The 24863-nt window shown below is 38.2% G+C and overlaps 3 protein-coding genes across 4 annotated transcripts; all 3 read left to right on the plus strand.

Annotated features, from left to right (window-relative positions):
* Positions 1-2009: 2009 nt before the first annotated feature.
* Positions 2010-5112, plus strand: LOC115008567 (tumor necrosis factor receptor superfamily member 5-like). The gene is given in 7 exon segments (XM_029432251.1): positions 2010-2134; positions 2271-2396; positions 2543-2674; positions 3361-3416; positions 3418-3457; positions 3543-3668; positions 4340-5112. Coding segments are annotated over 7 exon segments (759 nt in total). The 5' UTR covers position 2010; the 3' UTR covers positions 4495-5112.
* Positions 5113-5297: 185 nt separating this feature from the next.
* arl8ba (ADP-ribosylation factor-like 8Ba) lies at positions 5298-12148 on the plus strand. Its single transcript, XM_029432409.1, has 7 exons — positions 5298-5542; positions 8451-8531; positions 8628-8701; positions 8846-8939; positions 9070-9137; positions 9857-9927; positions 11179-12148. The coding sequence occupies exons 1-7, from the start codon at positions 5420-5422 to the stop codon at positions 11226-11228; spliced, it is 561 nt and encodes a 186-aa protein (XP_029288269.1). The 5' UTR covers positions 5298-5419; the 3' UTR covers positions 11229-12148.
* Positions 12149-13326: 1178 nt separating this feature from the next.
* On the plus strand, positions 13327-23946 carry edem1 (ER degradation enhancer, mannosidase alpha-like 1). 2 transcript variants are annotated; one of them, XM_029432619.1, is made up of 12 exons: positions 13330-13921; positions 15564-15636; positions 16114-16217; positions 18376-18547; positions 18711-18894; positions 19043-19217; positions 19998-20118; positions 20198-20368; positions 20460-20533; positions 20631-20727; positions 21271-21459; positions 21744-23946. In XM_029432619.1, the coding sequence occupies exons 1-12, from the start codon at positions 13452-13454 to the stop codon at positions 21831-21833; spliced, it is 1920 nt and encodes a 639-aa protein (XP_029288479.1). In that variant the 5' UTR covers positions 13330-13451; the 3' UTR covers positions 21834-23946. The 2 variants fall into 2 exon arrangements, 1 of the variants encoding a protein (XP_029288479.1); XR_003832339.1 differs by lacking the exon at positions 21744-23946 and having other exon boundaries at positions 13327-13921; positions 20620-20727; positions 21271-21287.
* Positions 23947-24863: the final 917 nt, after the last annotated feature.

The raw sequence follows: 24863 nt of genomic DNA on the forward strand, positions 1-24863 counted from the left end.
GTGCCAAAGAAATCAGAATGCAAGCAAACCAAAAGCCCCTGTGCAAGCCAGATCACGTCTCACACCTTTGTACTGTAACCCAGGGCTTTAAGTAAAAAGTCCAGAGATAACATCCCTGAATTACTAACAGCTTATAACTATTTTTGATTGGACTACGAATATTTCATCTTTTGTTCTAACGCTTATCTTAATGATGTGGTTTTCGAGGATGCTGCTAAAAGGTCAGGGAAACCCCTCCATGCAGTGGAGTTTAGTAGGCCAAGGCAGCTTTAAGGGTAACATTTACATGCATGGATTTGTTTTAGATTAAATTGTACTATACTATAATCATACTATACTTTTATTGTGTCCATACCCTGTAGATGGCGGGTTTCCCAGGAACCAAACTGAGTCATATTCAGAATATTGTAATTGCTTGTGTTTGAGTGTAATGGCTTCTTAATGTCCTGTTCACTGTGACTTACTGTGTTCTGTACACATGGTAGAGGATGAGGCTGGGCTGAACAAAAACTACCCATCACTGTGAAAATAACCCCATAAAATGATCCAGCAGGCTCAAACCAGCATTTGGGTTTGTGTGCATAAGTAAACTTAAACTAACTAAAAAGCAAAAGATTGTTGACAAAGAACTAAAGAACCAAACGTTTTGTTAGGACGATTACAAACAATATTAGTTCACTAAGAGGAATTGCATATAATATTCAATAAACACTTTTAGATTCAGCCCTAAAACATCCAGGTCACTTTGAAACAAATAGTTTGCATGACTTACTTTCCACTTCGTATAGTTCATTAAATTAAACTTTCAATAGATTTTCAATATACAAGTGAAACGTTATCTCCAGGTTCACAGAACCTATTTTCAGTCTTACAATCATTGTGTGCTCGTACTTTGGTTAGCTATTTAGGAAAGGATCACGTTCACGTTCAAAAAGTAGCCTTCATTTGGAAATCAGAGACGAGTGGACCGTGTACTTATATGTGACCAAAGCTGAAACCTGTGGACGAGGAAATTTCAAGAACAAGACAAAGAGAAAGGGGATATCTGTATCCAGTGTGGAATGTACGAATTTGCCGTAATCGTACTTTACTAGAGTATTTCCATTTTATGCCACTTTCTACTTCTACTCCACTCAATCGCAGAGCCAAATGTTGTACTTTTTACTTCAATTAATTAATTAATTAATTATTCAAACTTAATAACTAGTTGCTTTACAGATTTAGACTATTAATACGAAATATAAATCAACTAATATATATTATTATACCTAGCAGTATACAAAGCAAAATCCACCTTTACCCGCTCTAACATTGAAGTGATGTACACATTAAATCATCAATAATTATAATCCAACAATATCATTTATATTATTCTGAAATTGTCCATTCTGCATAACGAGTACTTTTACTTTTTGTACTATAAGTATATTTGATGCTAATACTTTTGTACTTTTACACGAGTAAGATTTTGAATGAGTAAGATTTGAATGTAGGACTTGTATTTTTATCCACAGTATCCACAGTTTTTTCAGAAGTGTTATTAACGTGACAAAACCTAAAACAACACCTCCAACACCAACACATGCTTTATAGGAAAGCCTGCAGAACACAGTTAGCTGATGTCTCAGTTTTGTCTTTATAAATCTGTCTCACCTGCACATATCACCTCTGCTGTCTGCTTTTGTTGAACAAACACCAAGATCCTCCCCCAAGATAAACAGCCCTGAAGTACAATTTCATAATAAAATAAAATTACAGTAATATCATTTATAATTATAAAATCTAGTAAATACAGGTAAGAGACAGCAAACCCCCCCCCCCCCCAAAAAAAAACCCAGTTACTTTTGTGCTGTTAAATCAGGTGCAAGTACAAGTGGTCTTTCACTTCCTGAAATATATACATGTATGTCTCACACAATGTGTTTCGGCGAGCTAACCACAGTCTCACATGCTGACGTCAGTAAACAGCCAACATAAAACCCTGAATGCACGAGAAGAGCACTGGTCATAATGATTCCTGTGAGTCTTTCCTTGGCAGTATTATGCATATTGAATATTTGGACAATAGAATACGCTGCAGGCTGTGGGGAACAGTATGAGAAAGATGGGCGATGCTGTGACCAGTGTGCCCCAGGTAAGACACATAATTAATCTTTAAAATATTAGATAGAATGTGTTTTATATAAATCTGTTATATTGTTTCATCTAATTATGTGATTGTTATCCGTATTCTTAAGAGTGACTGATTTAATTTATTTCTTATTTTAAAGGTCAATATATGAAGGACTTTTGCAAAGAGAACCAGCAAACAATCTGTAGTCCCTGTGAAGAGGGCACCTACTCTCAACAATTTAACCTGTTTGACAGATGTGAGAAATGCCGGTCATGCCAACATAGTAAGACTGAAATTAATAATAAAAAGTTTAATTTAGAAAATGCTCTCTCTGTGGATCTCTAATGAAGCACCTGTTGATGTTAACAATGCAGCGTACACTCTTATTACCTGAAAGACATGTGGGTTTGAATTCTTGTCTGTCCACAGAATACAATGAGAAATGCACGGCGACCACAAATACAAATTGTTCGTGCAACTATGGTTTCCTGTGCTCCAACAATGTCTGTTCAGAGTGTGAGGAAAACAAATGCGTCACAGGGGAAACACTGAAGAGAACAGGTGAGAGTGGACATATTTTTTAAATTCAAAGAAATAAGTTGTGGTTTTAAAATGAATTGCTGTTGACACAAAGCTGGTTTGACTATGTTCATGACTGTGAAGAAAGGTCAAGGTGGTCCTTTGTGACTGCTAAGTAAGAAAAAGACGAGCCGTTCATAACAATGTCATGGAAAGCTCAGCGTCAAGAAGTTTCCCAAAGTGTTTACCTCATTTGAAGTCTAAGGAAATGTAAGGAGTGTGAACTGGCATATGTTTCAGTTCTGTGATCTGACATTAAGTAAAGCCAGGAAAGACAAAACATACGTCACAAGATGCACCACGCATGCGAGCTGTGGTTTGACTTGAACAATACAGCCATGTTAGAGGCTGTTAGAGGTATGTTATATGTTAATGTCAGCATGCCAACATGTTCACAATGATAATGCTAACAATTGATGATAGACAATTGCTATCTAGGCCTAAACACAGACCACAAATGAGACTCATGGGTATGTCATTACTTTTAAAATATTTTCCAAAGAAATACAAATGTCCACCTCATGGTGGCAATGTAGAGTATATCAAGAGGTCATCCTCTGGGCACAATGATTGTCTGTACAAAACTCTATGGGGATCCAACCGATAGCTGTTAAGATCTTACACTAACAATCTGCCCTTTCTGTCCGTCTGTCCGTCAGACTTTGCAGACAGTTCCTTGGATACCTGGTTGATAACGTACAGATATCAGTGTGAGCCTTCATGTCGCTGATGACACATATTTTGATGCTAAAGACAATCTCTGCAGTAAGTGGATGCAAAATAAATGCTTCTACTTGATGACAACATAGCTCAGTTAAATTAACTTGCCTATGATTTGATGTTTCACCAGAGAAGGACGGAGATGGTATAGACTTCATTCATTTGATCCTTGGCATCGGCTTTGTTTTGCTTTCTCTCACCCTCCTCGTGTTTCTGTCTCACACCTGCATGAAGAGCCGAAGGGATCACAGAGCATGTAAGAGGGCCTTAATGGAAATACATGTAATAAACACGATGAACTGATTTTCACACAAAGATTTTTTAAATGATCAGATCTGACCCTAACCCTCTAACCCTAACCCTAACCCTAATAAGAAAGAAAAAGTATGCCATTCTCAAGCAAAATTGAAGGAAGCCACCAAAAGACCTATGACAATTATAAAGCATCGCACATCTGGACACTGCAATTTTGACAAGATGGTTACGATGACTTATTTTGAAAGAAATTATATTATTATTAATTTCTGAAGTGTTTGCACTGCACATTGCATTTCAAACACTCTGATCATTGTATTATTTGTTTCTCCAATATTTACCTAATGCAAAAATGTAAAAAATACACTTTTCTTTGTTTAATATTTTAAGTTTTAGATAAGATAAGATAACAGCTAATATCCCATGCACATGGTATAAAATGTACACATTATATATACCTTTACACATTATATACACATTTAAAAATAAGCAGCATCAGCAATAGAGTGGCATCAATGAAGAACAATAACGTAGACTATGTTTAAAATACTTAAATACTTAAAAAAGTATACTAGATGAAATTATAGTGTAGGTGTAATTATAACATGACCGCAGTGCGTACTTGACGATGCTTCTGATTTCAAAGTACTTTGTTTGTATTTACTACTCTAGATAATCATCCTATGGAAGTCCTAGCAGTCTCCACCAACGCCAGTGACTTTCATCTGTCGAAGGAGGAGAGTGGGCGTGAGCTCATCATGCAGGATGAATCCAAGAACAGCAACAGTATTGGCCTACTGCATCTGGAGGAAGTCGGCACTTGTTGATAACAAGTCTAAGAGGAGACAATCAGTCTGTTTACTATAATGATATTAATGTAATGGTACAAAGTATCTTCCTCGTTATCAGCACACATTTAAATATACAAACCTGCTAAAGTTAGAGATGCACACTTCTGAAGGAAAGGTCCCTGGTTGTCTGACCAACATGTGAAGGTATGATGAGAAAGGTTTGAAACCATGGTCCAATTATGTGATGAGTCCTACTTTCAGCTTTTTTTTAGAGTGAATTGTTCTTCTTTTTGCCTGATTTGGTTAAACATCGGTTTTATATTCTAATGTGAATATTGCAAAAATACTTGCAATAAAGCAAAGTATTATACAGGGTGTATTATACTGTTAAGTGTATTACCAACTAATCTATCATTGTAATAAACTGTTGCATCTAAACCCAAAAACAAAAAACAAAAAACAAACACACATGATTATACAAGACCATGTACAACAAAGGATATGACATACAAGAGCCAAGACCTGTTGTTTGTGCTCACAGATTATAGTCCCAGTATTAAAGTTATTCTTCCCCCCTGTGTTTTTGTTTGTTTTGTTATGTATGCATGTATTTATGCTGGGACAGCAGCATAAGAAAGGTGTGTTTTAATGTTCATACGTGTCTTTCCTGACTTGTTTTGTTATTTAATAATAAAAAATAAAATGAAAAAAAGTAGTCCTTCTCTGGTATAGTATTCAGGGACACTAAGGAGGCCCTTAGACTCCAAATAAATAAAATGAATAATGAAACTGGGTGTAATTCCTCCATGTTTCACTAGGGGCGCTGTCGGGCGCGTTTCTGCAGACTGATCATATGACAGCTGCCTGCGTCCCACTTCCCTTCCTCGCTGGAAAAACGCCACATCTGACAGGGAGGAAGAATCAGACACAACCATAGGGGAGTGTGAACACCGACCTCAAGATGCTGACACTAGTGAACCGGCTGCTGGACTGGTTCAAGTCTCTGTTTTGGAAGGAGGAGATGGAGCTGACGCTGGTCGGCCTCCAGTACTCGGGAAAAACAACATTTGTAAACGTGATCGCTGTAAGTCTTCAGCTGCTAGCCATCTTGCTAGGGGTAATGCTAATACTATTAGCGCTAATAATGGGATAAGAGTTGAGCTAACTAGGTCTGTGCTACACTGTCTGTTTTTTCGGGTTCATAAACGATGCAAACGTTGCTTTGTTTGGACCACAGCATCCATAAAAACAATCCGGATCTGAGTCAGGTTGTTGGACTTGTGTCAACAAGTCAGCTGAGCTAAGTAGTTTGCTGCTGCTGGGTCCTCATCGGCTAGTTGCTTACTGTGTTGTGATTGATTAGCATGCTAAAAAACCCAAACGCAGAACACATGTTTGAATAGTTGTGACTTAGATTTGATCACTTATTAGCTCTGGAGTCGTTTTATTACTCCGTTCAAAGCTGTTAGCCACCAGGAAGTTCACTGTTGACCAATACAACAACTTCTCATTACGCGAGTTACAGGTGTCCTGCAACGAGGGTGAAACTGACCTCCACTCCAAAAACATTATTATTATTATTATTATTATTATTATTATTATTATTATTATTATTGTTATTATTATTATGGAGCCTGGTGCCAGGAGGTAAAACTGGAGTTGACACACTGACAGACAGGGTCAGTTGGTTTTTAACTTGTACATCTTTTTTTTTTGTGACATATTTACAAACATATGTGTCTGTTATTGTTGGTGTTGAAGCCTGCATACAGGTGTCCAGTGGCTTTTAAGAAAAGATAATGTAGCATATAACATCAACTTCAATTGCTGCTTTCTGTTCAGCAGCTTTGATGCAAATTGTGTTAAATTCACAGATTGTATCTTTGACCTCATGTGACTGAGGTTGGAGAGCAGATTTTTTTGGGGCCATTTCTCTTGTGCAACTTGGCGGTATTTCTCAAAATTGGCGGTTTCGGATGGAGCAATTATTCATTGGCTAATCACTAGACAGCAACTGAGTTTTTAGCAGCGTATTGTAAAAAGTAAGCTTTAATTTATCCGCTTTGTTTGGAGTCGTTGATGAGTTTGCGGCTGTGATGGCTCTCATGACATTTTGCACACATTACTTTTACTCCAGCAGCACTCTCTTTTTCACAAATGAGTTGAAGAGTTAAAAAAATAAGAAGCTTTTTCGGTATTGGTTTAATTTAGTACATAACTCCACAAAGGTGGAAACAATTGATTAATAATTCGTCAATTAAGTATTAATATTCAATAGTTTCAGCTTTTCATTTATGAGGATTTTCTGCTTTTCTATGAGCTGTAATAATATAATCTTTAATGCTATGGATCTTTGGTCGGAGGCATCGAGCCATTTGAAGACGTCTCCTTTGGCTTCAGGAAACTGCCAGGCATTTTTCAAAATGTTTTGATATTTAAAAGAACAATCAAACACATCAACTAATCAAGCAAATAATATAATATAATATAATATTTTATAGTGCAGAAAAGTCCAAAGTTTGTTAAATTAGGTTTCAATGTGTTCTGGGCAATCAGGTAGCTGGTGTCTGAGGAGGAAGTTGAGTTTGAGGTTGGAACAAAAACCAGAACCTTCCTTCACACACTGAATAGCTGGCTGGCAGCCTCTGACACAAAACAGTGAGTGTATGGTTGTTTGTGGGGGTGGTTCCTCCTTCCTCAGTCATAAGACCGCTGCACTCGTTTCCACTTAGCTTCATCATGTGACTCTGGCAAGTCATGTGCTGTGAAATGTGCGTATGGCAGACAGTGCACGATTACCGGTTTACAAAAGGAGGGCAGGAAGAAGGCATAGAGTTTTGATGTTAAAGGGAAATGCCATTGATTCTGTATGCTGACACTTCAGTATGCAATAATGAGCACTCACAGAAGCCAGAATATGTGGAGAAGATATAGTTTTTTTTGGCCTGTTTGTTATTCTGGTGTAAAAAAGTTTGTTTGTTTTTGTTTAAAGAGAACATATTTGCTTTTCACAAATACCAGTCTCTGCCTTTTCACAGGTTCAGACATAGTTACACATACACTAGATTTTTAGTCATGTATAGCAGCATGTTGTTTATAATATTTAACTTTTTTCAAACTTTCTAAAATACTGTAAAATAAGGAGTATTTGACTGGAATCCAAGCTGTACTTAAAGTATGTGAAACGTACAAGAGATCCCATGCAGCATGTCATAATTGTATTAAATTGTTCTTTTAATTACACGCAGCTGCACATGTAACTTCTACTGTTTCCTGTTTTATGACAATTGAGTGATAAATTACACTGTTACACTTTGTTCACTCTCCTCTTAGTGCAGGGGTGTCAAACTCATTTTAGTTTAGGGGCCACATGCAGCACAATTTGATCTCAAGTGGGCCGGACCAGTAAAATCACAGCATAATAACCTATAAATAACGACAACTCCAAATGTTTCCCTTTGTTTTAGTGCAAAAAAGTACACGTACATTCTGAAAATGTTCAAATGCAATGAACTATCTTTTTACAACCTGAAATTTCTTAAGAAAAAAAGTTAAAATTTCAACAATAGTATGCCTCAGTTCATCATTTACACATGTGCGTTACAACTTACAGATCACAGTGTATCTACAAAGGCACACAACATTTTGTCACAGGTATCTGGAACAGTATTTTACTTTATGATCAAAACAAATCATTTTTACACTTTGCAAAGTCATCCCAGGGGCCGGATTGGACCCTCTGGCGGGCCGGTTTTAGCCCCCGGGCCGCATGTTTGACACCCCTGTCTTAGTGGGTTCGAACATACCCGATTAAGTAGTGTGGATATTAAATGTGTGAAGTGGCCATATGCTGCTTCAATTAACTGCGGGACTAGTTATTTAATTGTGTACATGTACCCATCCCCCCCACACATGAATTGCAGGGGACATTTTCAACAATCAAAAGTCACCGTTTTATAAAAAATGACTTGTACTTATGTATTTCCTTTCAGTCTGGGCATTTCAGTGAAGACATGATCCCTACAGTCGGGTTCAATATGAGGAAGGTCACCAAAGGAAACGTCACCATCAAGGTATTTGAATCCTTCTGCACTTATCATGGTGTAACTGTAATGAATGATTACAAAGAGGCAGTAGTAATTGCAACGGGAATCTGTTTAATTCTGTAGATCTGGGATATCGGAGGGCAGCCAAGGTTCAGGAGCATGTGGGAGCGGTACTGTCGGGGAGTTAATTCAATCGTGTGAGTATCTCGGTTTCAATTTTCAAGTTTGTCTGAAAAACAAATGAGAGGAAATGGAACAAACACTTGGAGTTGAAATGGACGTACTGTACTGCAAATGTATGTAAAACACTTCTAACTTGTTTCGTTGTTACTCATTTTTAGGTACATGGTTGACGCAGCAGATCAAGAAAAGGTGGAGGCATCGAGAAATGAGCTTCATAATTTATTAGACAAACCTCAGTTGCAAGGAATTCCTGTAAGTGTTGTCCTGAAACCACTTTTAATATTTGTGTGATTTCCGCACCAGTTTTGCACAACTGTGCGTGGGTCCTGTCTACGATTACTTGTTGCATTTGCAGATTTCAATTGTAATGTACTTTTTTTAGGTTTTGGTACTCGGTAACAAAAGGGATCTCCCCAATGCTCTAGATGAAAAGCAGCTCATTGAGAAAATGTAAGTATTAAACAGCCCAGTTCTGTCATTGTTTGTATGTACAACAGTCCACTGAGGACTCTTTCTGATAAATGTCCCTATTTATTCTTGTTTAAAGGTTTACTGAAACAATCATTTGGGATTTAATATCAGAATATTATTATTTCAAACAATGTCTGGTCTATGAACAAGCTCTGAATTTCAGTTTCTCCTCTCTAGTGGCAGGTCACTGAACAGTTTGCCACTTATTTTAGAATTGTGAGTCAGTGGTACCAGACAGTAGACACATAGATATATATCATGTAACCTTAATCCCTGACTATTTTTAGTTTAGGAATTGCTTAAAAAATATATTTCTTAATATTAGGAAACCTATCGACCATGTAGGCAGGTGATCTAATCTCTTCCCCTGCCACAGCCAACATTTACCCTGTACATGGCAGGTTGCATGTGCTCATTGTATTCCCCTTCTATACATATTAAACGTTCTCCTTTTGTAAATCCAGTTTTGTTTTCCAATCCATCAGTTGATCCACATTTTATGCTAAAGACAGGTTAAAACAAATGGAACCATTTCCTCCTTCATTTCTTTTTGCTGTGTTGCATTTCAGTGTAAAGAACTAGCTCCCTCTGCTGTCAGGTTAGAAGTTCTCCACGAGCTGCTGATGAGTGAGACTGATGATCAGCCTAATTGCATGCTTCTCATATTTATTTGTTCATGCACCTTTCTCCCTTCAAAGGAATCTGGCAGCTATTCAGGACAGAGAGATTTGCTGCTACTCGATTTCCTGCAAAGAGAAAGACAACATTGGTGAGTTGCAGTTAATGACTCTAAGATCTCTATTCACCCTTGTGCATCACTTTCTTGGAAAGTTGCTCTGAAGTCCTGAGGAGACAAAACATTCTGTCAAAAAACTGCCATAAAATGATATATTAATATTATTTTATTAAATCTTTTAACCTTCAGTCCCGATCATAACTACCAAATATTAATTAGTTTTCAGAATGTTAACCCGGTTTGTTTACTACTGTTGTTATGGGGGAGGGAAAAAAAGCACAACACTTATTTTACATATGTATTTTTTCAGTCTGAGATTTGATTAGCAACAAAATAAATGTTGATGCATTGCATTGAACACTTCAGTGCTTCATAAGCAGCACTGCCCCCTAGTGGAAACCAGGAAAATAGCAGGTTTTTGCCCCATAGGGCAAACATGAGAAAATCTTTGTGAAGAAAACAAAACCCCTCTGATAATTCATCATTGTATGCTGTAATGGCAAGTGGGATCAAATATTGTGGTTTTAATGGCTTCCATTGGGGACATTTCCGTCCTTAAGGATCTGAGTATCTGTATTTTGGCTACACAGTTTATTATTGAAAAAAAGAAAAAGAAAAACCCTCACAATCTTGCCAAAGATGTCCCTTGTGATGCATAAAGATCAAGGAAACTTAACATGATATTCGGTTGGTTAATGGATTATTAATGCAGCAATTTACACAGCATTTATTTATTTTATATTAATTTATTATTAATTATTTGTATTTTTTATTTTATTGTTTTGGTTTTATTATGTCCCGTTGTGACACCAAACCTGCACCCTTGTTTTTACTTGCATTATAAGTGAGGGGGATCATTATGGCAAGCACAGAATATGATTGTAATTCTTATTAATGGTATTTTGTGTAGCTTAATCTGTACCAAAGTTGTATGCAATCATATCTTGGCAAGTTATTACAACTATTGGCCTAATGATATCATTACAATGCTTCTGGAAACAATACAATACTGTATGATACGATACAATACAATACATAAATACATTACAAAAGTACATGTAAAAACAATGAGAGGATGTAACAGCAGTGCCAGAGATGAGATGGTACGATTACTCATGATCGCAGGTTTGCTTTAAGTCGTCTCTCAAGTTTATGTTTAAAGGTGAGGTAATTAATGCTCTCTCTTAATTCAATAGGAAAATTATTCCAGTAGTGTGTGTGTGTGTGTGTGTGTGTGTGTGTGTGGCTCTGACTGAAAATATGTGCATGTTTCTTTGATTCCAGACATCACACTTCAGTGGCTCATCCAGCACTCAAAATCCAGAAGGAGCTGAAAATGCAGGAGTTGTTTTCATCTGCGTTTTTGTTACTGTCATGCCACCACCCTCCCCCCACCCATAACTTGTTATCTTTAACCCACATGCTGCTCTGTTCTGCTCGTGACACACATCTTTTTTTCCCCCTTTTCACCTTGTGGATCTTTCACAAACCCTGAGAATGCACTGTTAAAAAATGTGATTCTGATACCAAATTTAAAGCAATGTTATTGGCATTATGCGTCCTGTAAAGCTGTACTTTCGGAAGTCGGAACCCTAATTTTGAATATATCGTTTAACATTCAGGCATTACTCGGTGGATCATACCCAGTGGTTTATAACACTAATCTTGGGTATACAACAACACCCTCTTGAAGAAGGATTGACTCTGTCAAACAGAACTCACATGAACGAGAAATGTTCTTCACAGTCACATATTATGTCAGCGGATTGCTGATGTGCAGCTGTTCCATTTCTTTCTAGATCTACTCTGTGATTGTCTTTGATGAATGTCACGCTTCGCTTTATCAGATCTTCTTTCAAGGACATGTCTATTGTTTTAGAAAACTGCATTTAAGCAAGTCAATTGATGCAGGTCTGTACAAATAGCAAGTTAGTATGATTTTTACTGATGTGGGATGTGCGTGTATGAATATATGATTTTATTTAAAGTCTGAATGTACTAAAAGTAAAGCTGTTCGGGGTTGTGTGGTTCATATTGGCCTCTGTTTGTGAGTAGCCTCAGTGGAATAATGTTGTTTATGCTGCCTTGAAGCTGAGAGAGCGGCAGAATTCAAAGTGCCTTGTGCAATGTCTCTCACCTCTGAAGCAAAGCAGCATGCAAGGTGTGCTACCTGGGGAAAGTAAAAAAAAACAAAACAAAAAAAAAACACCACTTCAATATATTCAAGAAATAAAAAGGCTTGCTTTTTAATTTAGACATTGTCCTGTTATTTGTACACTAACATTTTAACTATATCGCTGTAAAGGTGTGAAAAACTTTTTAGGACACTATGCCAATTTTGATCCAATAATTGTGATTTGATAATTGAATTGAACTTCAACTGATCTCCTTTACCACAGTGCAAATATAAGCACCACTGCTCAGGCTGAAATTGGTTGGAGCTATGCAGAGGATTACCTAACGCCATGTTGTAAAAACAGGTGCAACAAAGCTTACAGGAAAGTCAACAAGTACAAGTTGTTCACACTGTCATTTCTGACAGGAGGTCTAATCAGGCATCAGTGAAAACAACTGTACGTGTAAGTGTAACATGGGTCTTTACAATTCCCATTACAAATACTGAAGTAAACTCATTTATTTTTTACATTTATAATACCCCTTCCATAGAAAGGTGTTCAGTATGTTATGAGATGTAATGGCTTAACATATGGCAATGTATCACTTCCTATTTGTGTTTTTTAACCAAATTATATAACCCCAATCTGCAAAGTGATTACTATTTTATCAGTATTATTTGTATATTATTATTAATGAGTAAATGTATTTGTTTACCTTAAAGGTACTTTTTTTCTTTAATAAAAGGTTATTGATGTCTGTGCTGTTATTTTATTCAATAATATTTCTAATTATGCTAATTAATTCCATTTGTGTTACATTTGCATTTGACTCTGTGGTAATCTAAACAATTCAATTAATTTCGCTTCAATAAAAAGGAGCTTTATTAGCATGACTTTCAAGAACAATGTTGCAAAAACATCAAAATATCATATAATATATATAATCAGTCCAAATATTTGGACAGTGCACAATGAAGTAATATAACCGCGTGTGTGTGTGTGTGTGTGTGCCTGCGTGCGTGCGTGCGTGCGATGATACATATTGGGCAGCAAGAAATGGCTACATTCCCAAACCATGTTTCGTTTTTTAAAGGTCTGTTCCCCGGAACGTCTCACTCTTGTGGCTGTTTCTTATTGGCGCAGAAGTTAAGTTAAGACACGTAAGGTCTGCCACGAAACGCAACCAGAAGATTGACAGCTCTGCGGCCAATCGCAGGACGAGCCTGGGACTTTCTTTGTATGACGACACACAGAAAGAACCAATTGCAGCTCCAGATCTGGGAGGGGCTGGTCTGTTGACAGGAAGCGTACATCCATGGGCGGAATCACCACAACCTCTCTGTGCGTGTGGCTTTAGCCTGACAGAAGATTTCACATTCGTTCATCCCTCGGTCTTGTGTGGACTTAAATTATGCGTTTTAAGATCGACCCGGGGCAAATATGCAATGGAGGTCAATAGTAGTTGGTCTAGTAGTCTTGAGACTCTCCCTCAGCTGTGTTGTGTGGTTAGCTTTCGGACTCGGACCTAACGTTAGCTGGGGGTTCAACTTCCCACTGAGCTTCAGTTTGCACAAATTAGACTTGTTATTCGGGGACGAAAAGGGGACCGATCCGAGGGGTAACTCGTGGTCCCAACGAGTACAGGGCCACAGACATGAAGAGGCGGCGACCACCTGTGCAAAGGTTGAAGAGGAGTCCCCCAAGAAATCCTACCTGAGCTTCTTCGATGGCAACCAGGACGAGTATGTCCGGAGATACAGCTCCTTCCCGGACACACTGAAAGCAAAAATGAAAGACATGGCCAAAGAAATGTTTTATTTCGGGTATGACAATTACATGAAATATGCCTTTCCCGAGGATGAGCTGAATCCCATTGACTGTGAAGGGAGGGGACCAGACGTGCTAAACCCGTGAGTCATTCAAAGCTGTCTGCACCGGCAGGTTAATGTTTTCTTTCATTTAAAATGTTACAATTGTTGTGCTTTTAGTGGTGGTGGTTTCAGCCGAGCACCCTGACCTTGCAGGCATATGCACCGTGCAGGCTGCAGAACCGTCATTTACATCTTAACTGTGCTCGGCACACCGTACCATTTGCATGCACTTTGTAATCATATTGGCCTGCAGTGTAATCGTACTGCCCACTGCTGCTCTGTCATGAACAGGTTATGTTATGACACCTTTGCATGGGACAGTGCAGTAAGTCTCAAACTGGGATCCAGCTATCACTGAAGGGGTCTTGATGGCCGTCCAGGGGGTGCCTGTTTAATGTCTTTATCGCTTTATTCATTTGACATTATGATAGTTAGAAATAAATATAAATGTGAAATATAATGAAGGTAAAGGGGAAAAAAACACAAGGGCTGCAACAAATAAATTATTTCATTATCTGCTTAATATTTAATCTGGTCTATTGAACATGCCCATCACTTGTTCCTAGACGTGTAGGTAACATCTTCAAATTGCTTGTTTGTTGTAACCAGAAGTCCAAAATGAAAGGTAAACAAATGTTAATTTCTTTACATTTATTGTTAAAAAATTATAAAAAATGACTTGAATTGATTATACAATTCCTTTCAGATAATTTTCTTTATGTTGATTAACTACTTGGTTAAATATGCTCCCTCAAGCTCTTCAAAACATCACACATCACAAAAATAAATAAAGAAATTAGAAGTAATTAGCCAAATACCCAGTTTTTATGTTCCGCTCAGTGGACTTAAAAGACGCCTCTATGCCTTTTGCACTGGGTGAAAGTATAGCTGAAACACCTGTGCATGTTATTCTCCCTGTGCTGCATATTGAAACAGAAATACAATCATTTATAAATTCTAATCATAAGTTTCACTCCTCATCTTAGAATTTCATGGTCAACTGTTTTCCAGTTTCTATACACAGCAATACTAATGCAGTCCTTCAATGGAGTGTGTATTAGGATATGTTAAATAGTGTTATTACAGAAGCAAATTTGACATGTCAAAAGGAGGTCTGGATATTGCCCAGTTCATCCAAATTACAGAAAAACATGCCGGGAGAAACCAAACTCTTGTACACACAGCAGAGGAGAGAGGTTGAGGGCGTCTTGGGTTTTCCCAGAACAAATGTTTGCTTAAATGAGTATCTATTGACATGTGATTGACAACTACGAACCCATTCATTATTTCTACAGCTACAGAGGCAACAATGTTCTCCATCAACATTCCTCTCAGTCACTTAATAGAATTCTGTGCTGTCGTCATTTGAAAGGAAATTGGCCTAGCACGTGCACAAGACATACAAAGTTGCAACACAATCATGGTGGCCGTACTAGAGCTGAAATGGTCGATCATCAGAAATGTATCCTTGAAGTAAAAAATGCCAAACATTTCCGTTTTGTTATATTTTATAATAATACACTTTTTCTGTTGGTTTGTCCATCCAGATAAAACACGATTTTGCACTCGCATCTAAAAAATTGTTGTTGGATTTAAAAGATGCTCTCCGTTTTGTGGTTTGTTGATTTGTTGATCTTTTGCAATAACACCACTGACTATGTTTCACTTCTTTCAATTTCAGGTCAAACATCAACATAAACGACGTCTTGGGGAACTACTCCCTTACACTGATTGACACGCTGGACACCCTACTGGTAAGTTATACTGTGTCTTTATGTTACACAATGCTCTGCAAAATCAGTTCTCTTATTGCTCCTAAAGAGACCAAGTCCCCCCCCCCCCCCCCCCCATGGTCTTAACATCACCTGTTTTGCATACAGATGTGCTTTGTACTACATTCAGTGGCCCAGTGGTTTTCACTTCCTGTGTTGTAAGTTGTGTGTTTTCTGCCACAGTCAAAACCTTCCCTGACATGGAGTCAGGTGTGAGTGTTACTGTGTCAGCACTAAAACTAACAGTCCGGGGTGTCTTCTAAGGCACAGAAAACATTTCTATCCCTAAACATGTGACGGTTATATAATAATGCATCGGACTCTTATGGAGTTCTAACTTGATGGCTCAAATTAATAGTCGGAGCTTCTTTACAACAGTCGGCATCAATAATGATGAAGATAGAATATAAGCAACATGTCTGGAAGCCATTCAGCAGTTAATGTGGTGTTTCTCTACAGGTGCTTGGCAATGTGACAGAGTTCCAGAGAGCCGTAAAGCTGGTTATAGATACTGTATCTTTTGACAAGGACTCAACTGTGCAAGTCTTTGAGGCGAACATCAGGTACAAATATTGCTTCTATTTAGAGTCCGACTCAAGAAGAATCTTCCCAGTTTGCTGTAGATGAGGTTAAATTCTGAAAGAAAAGTGTATCAATAGGGTGTAGATGAGCAATATTTCCTTTTGTAGGTATTTGATTTCTATAGACAACATTCTCAAAACATTTTATTTAAACTAGGGAATGTTTTAATAAAATAAAAAAACATTTCAAATTGATGACTTTCTTAATTTACTCAATACGTTTACTTTATGCTAAAACTGCTTCAAATGTTTATTTGTATAATTTTGAAAGCCACAATATTGATTTTAAATCATTATATGATTACATATGTAGCTCTAATCACCTAATTGAATTGGAAAATATTTATAATGACAGTCTCAAGTTGACTGGCTGTTACCACGACGTCCAGAATGATAAACAATTTAAAATGTGATTTACATACACAAATATCATGGTATTGATTTCTTTATCAGAAAAGTGATATACAGTTAGGTCCTTAAATATTTGGACATTGACACAATTTTCATAATTTTGGCTCCGTACACGACCACAATGGACTTGAAATCAATATGTGCTTTAAGTGCAGACTTCCAGCTTTAATTTGAGGGTATTTACATCCAAATCAGATTAATGGTGGAGGAACTACAACACATTTTATACGTGGTATCCCCTTTTTAAGGGACCAAAAGTAATTGGACAATTGGCTGCTCAGCTGTTCCATGGCCAGGTGTGTGTTGTTTCCTCGTTAGTTCGTTTACAAGGAGCAGATAAAAGGTCTAGAGTTCATTTCAAGTGTGGTATTTGCATTTGGAATGGGTTGAGGTCAACTCTCAATATGAAGTCTAAAGAGCTGTGACTATCAGTGAAGCAAGCCATCATTAGGCTGAAACATCAAAACAAACCCATCAGAGAAATAACAAAAACATTAGGTGTGGCCAAATCAACTGTTTGGTACATTCTTAAAAAGAAAGAACGCACTGGTGAGCTCAGCAACACCAAAAGATCTTGAAGACCACGGAAAATAACTGTGTTTGATGACAGAAGAATGATGATGGTGAAGAAAAAGCCCTTCACAACAGTTGGCCAGATCAAGAACACTCTCCAGGAGGTACAGTCGGTGTATCTGTGTCAAAGTCAACAATCAAGAGAAGACTTCACCAGAGTAAATACAGAGGGTTCACCACACCATGTAGACCATTGGTGAGCCTCAACAACAGGAAGACCAGATTAGAGTTTGCTAAAACGCATCTAAAAAAGTCTGTAAAGTTCTGGATCAACATCCTGTGGACAGATGAGACAAAGATCAACTTGTACCAGAATGATGGAAGAGAAGAGTATGGAGAAGGCAAGGAACTGCTCATGAACCAAAGCACACCACCTCATCAGTGAAGCATGGTGGTGGTCGTGTTATGGCGTGGGCATGTATGGCTGCCAATGGAACTGGTTCCCTTGTATTTATTGATGATGTGACTGCTGCAGCAGGATGAACTCTGAAGTGTTTCGGGAAATATTATCTGCTCATATTCAGCCAAATGCTTCAGAACTCATTGGACGGCGCTTCACAGTGCAGATGGACAATGACCCAAAGCACACTGCGAAAGCAACCAAAGAGTTTGTTAAGGCAAAGAAGTGGAATGTTCTGCAATGGCCAAGTCAGTCACCTGACCTGAATCCAATTGAGCATTTCACTTGCTGAAGACAACACTGAAGGGAAACTGCCCAAAGAACAAGCAGGAAGTGAAGACAGCTGCAGTAGAGGCCTGGCAGAGCATCACCAGGAACCAAACCCAGCATCTGGTGACGTCTATGGGTTCCAGACTTCAGGCTGTCATTGACTGCAAAGGATTTGCAACCAAATATTAAAAGTGACAATTTAATTTATGATTATGTTACTTTGTCCAATTACTTTTGGTCCCTTTTTAAAAAGGGGATACCACGTATATAATGTGTTGTAGTTCCTCCACCATTCATCTGATTTGGATGTAATTGTTTAATTTCAAGTCCATTGTGGTCGTGTACAGAGCCGGAATGATGAACATTGTGTCAATGTCCAAATATTTATGGACCTAACTGTAGATGATATTTCTGTCTGCTTTCCCCCCCCCACAATCTCTTTCTGTGTGGAACCCCAGTGTAATATTTTTTCTTTTTCTTTTGAAGGATTCTGGGAAGCCTTATCTCATCTCACATCCTGCTGACGGACCCCAAACATCCATTTGGCAAGGTCGACTTTGATGGTTACGATAATGAGCTGCTTCACTTGGCTCATGACTTGGCTGTCCGCTTACTGCCGGCCTTTGAGAACACCAGCACAGGCATTCCTTACCCCAGGGTGAGTGAGACGGATAACAATTAGAGGTACATCTTAAGAGATATCTGCTAAGATACACACAAGGTACTCCAACAGTCATTGCTCCACCTAAAGTAGTTATCATGCGAGTGAAGTTGCATGACCCTCAGCATCTGTATTCATTTGACTTTACTGTAAAATGCAGGTGAACCTGAAGACCGGTGTTCCTCCTGATAGCATCAATGAGACTTGTACTGCAGGAGCCGGGTCCCTGCTGGTGGAGTTTGGGATTTTGAGCCGCTTGATTGGAGATTCCACATTTGAATGGGTGGCCAGACGAGCTGTCAGAGCGCTGTGGAACCTGAGGAGCAACGAAACCGGTCTGTTAGGTAAGTGCCTGCGTAAAAAGACGCTTTCTTCTTCTTGTTTTTTTATTCAAGCTTCTTCCTGGTTGAGTATACAACATGTAAATGTGATGCCTACAACAATCATATCATCTAAAACATGTTTCTGTGATTTGTCATTGTAATTCTTCAGGGAATGTAGTTAATATCCAAACAGGCCAGTGGGTTGGCAAGCAGAGTGGTCTGGGAGCTGGTATGGACTCCTTCTACGAGTATTTGCTCAAATCCTACATCCTTTTCGGTGAAAAAGAGGACCACAGGATGTTCCAAGCTTCTTATGAGAGCATTCAGAACCACATGAGGAGAGGGTGAGTCCCACACTGAAGGAATGTGACACTGTGTGCGTTTGGGTGTAAAAGGGTGTGACTGCAGGTGTTGGCGGCTTTAGATTGCACCTGAAACGGAAAAAAACTATCTCAGCTATGTACATTTATCTCTGTCCAGGATTAGCCAAACAAAGATGAAATTAAACTGCTGATGGTATCCAGTACAGTTTGTCTTACTGAAGGATGTGGAAAGCTGAATCCTGAAACATAACACTTTATTCTGCCTCAGCAACCTCTGAGCAAGGGACATAACCTTCACTATCCTAGGTTAGCAAACAGCATGAGCAAGCAGGTGCACTGTGTATGCTTCTCCATGTAAATATATAGTACTAACATATCATTAGGAAGTTTATGAATAACAAAAACAAACATACTCAACTTAGTAGTATGACATAGGGATGGGACTATATAGGATTTTTATCGCGGGCCGTGAAAACAAAGAAACACTCGCAATAAGTTGACCTATCCTGGTAAAATAAAGGTTATAAATAAATAAACACGAGTCACGAGTGACTTGAAAAAGCTGTTTAGCTCCTTATCAATGTAGAGAAGTGAGAAATAGAGCCTGACCTAAGAAATACAAGAATTATCATGTAAGAAAGAACACACTCACAATGCTGATTTTTTAAAAATCCTTTATTTAAGCAGGGGGATCTCATCATTTACGATTACCTCATTTTAGTGTTTTTGGATGTTCACTAAATATCGTTCCATGCCATGACATATTGTGAACCCTCTTCTTCTGCCCCTGTGTTTTTCCAGGAGAGAGTCATGTAATGAAGGAGAGGGTGACCCACCTCTTTATGTTAACGTGAACATGTTCAGTGGTGAAATAATGAACACCTGGATCGACTCCCTTCAGGCCTTCTTTCCAGGGCTGCAGGTTAGATTACAGCTAGTCTTATATGTAAGTATACATTATGTGTTGTTGCGACATCTAAAGTAAAGTGTCTGTGTTCTAGGTGCTGAATGGTGACGTAGATAATGCTATCTGCCTGCATGCCTTCTACTATGCCATCTGGAAGCGCTTTGGGGCTTTGCCGGAGAGATACAACTGGCAGCTGCAGGCTCCTGATGTGCTCTTCTACCCTCTAAGACCAGAGCTGGTGGAGTCAACCTATCTGCTGTACCAGGTAACAGCACTGGCCTGTTGTAACGCAGCACTGGTGGTGTTGGTGGTGGTTTGTTATCTTTTACTCAAGAGGTTATTTTCACTTCCCACAGGCGACCAAAAATCCTTTCTATTTGCATGTTGGAATGGATATTCTTCAGAGCCTTGAGAAAAATGCCAAAGTCAGGTGTGGAACAATAATATTTACAATATATGCACACAGTAAAATATACTTTTTTATGTTTGAGTTTTACAATGCTTTGATACTTTTAGCTGATTTACAGATGTGGGTACGCCACTCTCCACCATGTCGTGGACAAATCCAAAGAGGATCGCATGGAGAGCTTCTTCCTCAGTGAGACATGCAAATACCTTTACCTGGTAGGTTACAGCCTGAGCATGCCAGAGATGGAGCTATGTTATATATTGATATGACAGAATGATATGATCCTACATATGTTGTACAGTTTTAATAAACTAAATGTAATCTTTTCCTCGATGCTGGATAACAATCGACTGTTCTAGCAAAATGTTCATTCTAACATTACTTTAATAAATTCTTATTTTTAAAAATGATTGGTGCAATAAATGACAAGGAAGCTTCTTCAAATTGCTAGTTTTCCGAGATATTTGATTAACTTTGATATAAAACGGATTAAAGCAGCAAATCTCAACATTTGACAAGCTGGAAACAGAAACTACTTTGATTTAAAAATACAAATGTACAAATTGATTATTAATATGTTTTAGAAACACTATTAGATACCCTCTTAATGTTTGCACAATATTAATGTCAAGTTATTTAATGAAAAATATCATCTAATCTGATTTTGTTGGCGTCACCCAGGTGTTGAGAGAATACAATTCAAGCCCATGTTTTGTTTCAACTGTCATATAAACAAAAATCTCTGTCTTGCATTGCAGCTGTTTGATGAGGACAACCCACTTCACAAATCCGATAACAAGTACATCTTCACTACAGAGGGCCACGTTGTGCCCATAGACAAGCGCTTCAGGGAGAAACAGTGGAATGACCCGTTTCCTTGTGAAGAGGCAGTGCTGGCACAGCGAGAGCCAAACCATCGGCCCACACCACCGAGCAACACCAGCAATGTAAGGCCTCCTCACCCAGCCCATCCCATGTCCACCATTTTCATTGTCATGTGTAGCATTCTCAGAATATATGTACAGAAGAGTATTAGGGCTGAAGAATAAAGTTCATATACCATACCATAGACATATCAAGAATAAATCAAACCACTAGCATTAGTGCATATACTAAAAGTTCAACTTTATTCTCGACATTTCACAGTTATTCTTAAAAAAGATTCCTCATTTGTTTGTCCCTAATACTCTTCCACCATATACACTCCTCCTTCTTGTTCTCTCTCTAACAGTGCAACAGGATCCCGGAGGAGCGACGGTACACTCTACCATTAAAGAGTGTCTACATGAGGCAGATCGATCACATGGTGGGACTTTTCTGAATAAGAGGATGCAAGTGGTGACTTTTCTATAAACACGCCTTCAGTACGCCCCTCAGGTGCAGATGTGGTGAATCCTCGTCCCATCTGTTCCACTGCTCAGGATCCAGACGGGAAACTGACACTAAAGGAAACCTGAGAAAGCAGCTCGATCACTTGCTGTATTACTTCAAAGTGTGTGTTGTGTGTGTGTGTGTGTGTGTGTGTGTGTGTGTGTGTGTGTGTGTGTGTGTGTGTGTGTGTGGGTATTTTCGGTCTTTGGTGGGTGAGTATGCGGTCAGCAAATGTGAACAACTTTTGTGCTAGAAAATGAAAACTCATGCTTCATTACTTTTTTGCCTGGTGACAAATTAGAGAAAGTGGATTTTAGAATTACGTGTGTGTGTGTGTATTTGAAATTACAGTTGAGCTGTGAGTCATAATGTGTTTTGGGGAACAGTGCCATCTAGCCACACGTATGTACAATGTTGAGCCTATAAAAACCCTCACCTCCTAAAATATCTTTAAACATGATGATTAGTGCCTCTTTGCAGTTGATTCACTCGACTAAGTGCTTTGAATAAGGGCTGCAAATTAACAGATGATGACGGTGAGAGAGGCTCAGGATGACTCGCTGTTTTAAAGTGCCTTGAGTTTGTCTTGGTCTTTCTGGATGCTGTTCAACGCATATTTGTTTTAGATAACAGTCCATTCTTTTTTTTTTGAGGCCATTTTTGATATTGCACAAAAGATGTCATTCCATGTGTATGTACAGTTTTACAATAATTATTATGACATTAAGCTTTTTATTTTTATTTTTATTTTTTAGACATGACACAAGCCATAAAATGTTTTTTTTTTTTTTTTTTTTTTTTTTTTTTTATGTTAACGAGCAAACGCGTGTTTTCCATAATTCTTCTGTCGGACATATTTAGTTCACAGACTCTCCTGCATAGTTTATTCCTGTTGGGTGTAGATGGGAGTTGCCATTTACATCATTATGCCTATTAATTGTCATGTGGTGAGAACTCAGGGTTTAAAGGAAAAACTAAAATCAATGAATGCTTTCATAGAAAAATAAAACTCTTTGAATTATTGTTGCCTACAATGTCTTAGAATAGTCTTTTGGTTTTTATATTGCAAATCTTCCATTTTGGTTTTCTAAGGTCAACGAATGAATCCACTGAACTGAAGTACAGTTGTACTGTGAATACTCATTATTGCTTCACACAGACAGAGTGTGTGTGTGATGTCTCCTTAACTGTGATGTTTGATTCATGTACAGCTCTACCGTGGTATCTCTTCTGGACTGCTTCATCTTTTACCAAACATCCTAAGTGTCTGCTAAGCTCAGCAGAGCTTCAGGCTGCATGGCTCAATTACATCATTGCATCAGAATCTTATTTGGCTTTGGGAGACAGCTGTTCATATTCTCAAGTGTTTCTTAACTGCTATAGGAATTAAATCTTTTTAAATTGACTGACAACACCCCAACCACTTTTTATCTTCAAAGAAATGGTGGGACATTTACTTAAATTTCTTGCTGAGAGTTAGATGAAAAGATTGATACCACTTGATACCATTTTGGGGACCGTTTTAAAAATGTATGTGGCTCAGAAATTGAAGATAAATAAGCAAGTATAGTGTTAGTTATGATTAGCACAATGCATCAAAATGGATAGGAATTGATCAAAGTTGGTGAAATGGTCCCCTGTATGTTAATTATGATGTAGCCTATGCGGTTAGCTTAGCACAAAGAATAGAAACTAGAAGACTAGAAACGAGGAAACAGTTAGCTTAAAAACAAACAAGATATATTATGTATTAATTAGAGAGCTTTAGAAATGGTAGTAGGTAGATTTTGGTACTTGGACAGAACCAGGCTACCTGTTTACCTCTGTTTCCAGTCTTTGTGCTAAGCTAAGCTAAGCTGCCGTTGTAACCAACTGCTTGTTGTAGCTTGACATTTACAACAGGTAGTATCGATGTTCTCATCTAAACTTCGGCAAGAAAGCACATTAGTGAAGGTGAAGCCAAGGTAAAGGCTGTTTTATTCTAAACATGAGTGGTTTCATATTGCTAGACAAGGAAATGGAAATATTCTGTAAAATGAATAAAAGGCCGATTATGAACAAGACATTGCTGTGTTGGTTTTTATTTGTGAACAATGGAAAAGTACTCAGTTTTCTACAGAAGCTTTAATAGGTTTAGTCAAGGTTTACACTTATTGGATTCTGTACATGATAGGAAGCTTAAAGGTCTGTAGACTCGGTTCACTTTTAGACAAGGACTTTTAAGTTGAAGTATTTTACATCTAGGCTACCACTCAGCAGTGTTACAGAGCCACATGGTATCACCACACATGAACTGCCCAATAGAAAAGAAAAAAATAGTTTGATTAAATACACTGGCCCTTTCAACTATTGCAAAAATGTATATTTTCTACCACTTAAAGATAACAATTTTTACCGGTTTGAATTGTGTCTCAAATTGAAGTGTAGATTTTCTGTACTTAAAAGCCATTTCTAATGACAAGTTCTTTCAAAAATCTCTAATGGGTTGAAGTGCGTCTGCAGGTGGTGAGGCCCTCTTGTTTGCTTTTTGGCTGTATGCTAACCAGTTAGCAGGAGCAAAGATGCACTGGCCTGACAGCTATTCATATTATTGCATGTGAGAAGAACTCACTTTATGCTGACAGAAGCTTTTGGTGTCTTCACTACAGATTGCATAGCCCTCCAAAAGACGACTTCACGAGAATAAAGAAACGTCAGCTTGACTAAAATTCAACTCATCTGAAATCTGTACAGGATGTTGTGACTGAAGAGCTGTCTTCTGATCTCAGTTGATCCGAAGTCTTTGGTCAAAGCTACAACTTAGTTTTGAACACAACAAATTGATTTTTATTTTCTGCGTTCGACGGTTTGAGGATGGCTGTTTGAGGGGATAGTTTTCATCTTCAGTCCTCCGTTTGATTTGAGAGGGGGTTTTTGGATTGTGACAGGGCTACAACATCACCCTGTAAAAAAGAAGAAAGTGACATTGCTTATTAGTTAG

The sequence above is a fragment of the Cottoperca gobio genome, chromosome 5 (assembly GCF_900634415.1).
Source record: "Cottoperca gobio chromosome 5, fCotGob3.1, whole genome shotgun sequence".
NCBI lineage: Eukaryota > Metazoa > Chordata > Actinopteri > Perciformes > Bovichtidae > Cottoperca > Cottoperca gobio.

What these genes read in the sequence shown, in the direction of transcription:
- arl8ba (XM_029432409.1), top strand. Translation starts at nt 5,420, where the DNA reads ATGCTGACACTAGTGAACCGGCTGCTGGACTGGTTCAAGTCTCTGTTT. An exon ending in CATTTGTAAACGTGATCGCT is followed by an intron (nt 5,543 to 8,450) that starts GTAAGTCTTCAG and finishes ATTTCCTTTCAG; the next exon opens with TCTGGGCATTTCAGTGAAGA. An exon ending in CTCAGTTGCAAGGAATTCCT is followed by an intron (nt 8,940 to 9,069) that starts GTAAGTGTTGTC and finishes TACTTTTTTTAG; the next exon opens with GTTTTGGTACTCGGTAACAA.
- edem1 (XM_029432619.1), top strand. Translation starts at nt 13,452, where the DNA reads ATGCAATGGAGGTCAATAGTAGTTGGTCTAGTAGTCTTGAGACTCTCC. An exon ending in GTCTTTGAGGCGAACATCAG is followed by an intron (nt 16,218 to 18,375) that starts GTACAAATATTG and finishes TTTCTTTTGAAG; the next exon opens with GATTCTGGGAAGCCTTATCT. An exon ending in CATGCAAATACCTTTACCTG is followed by an intron (nt 20,728 to 21,270) that starts GTAGGTTACAGC and finishes CTTGCATTGCAG; the next exon opens with CTGTTTGATGAGGACAACCC.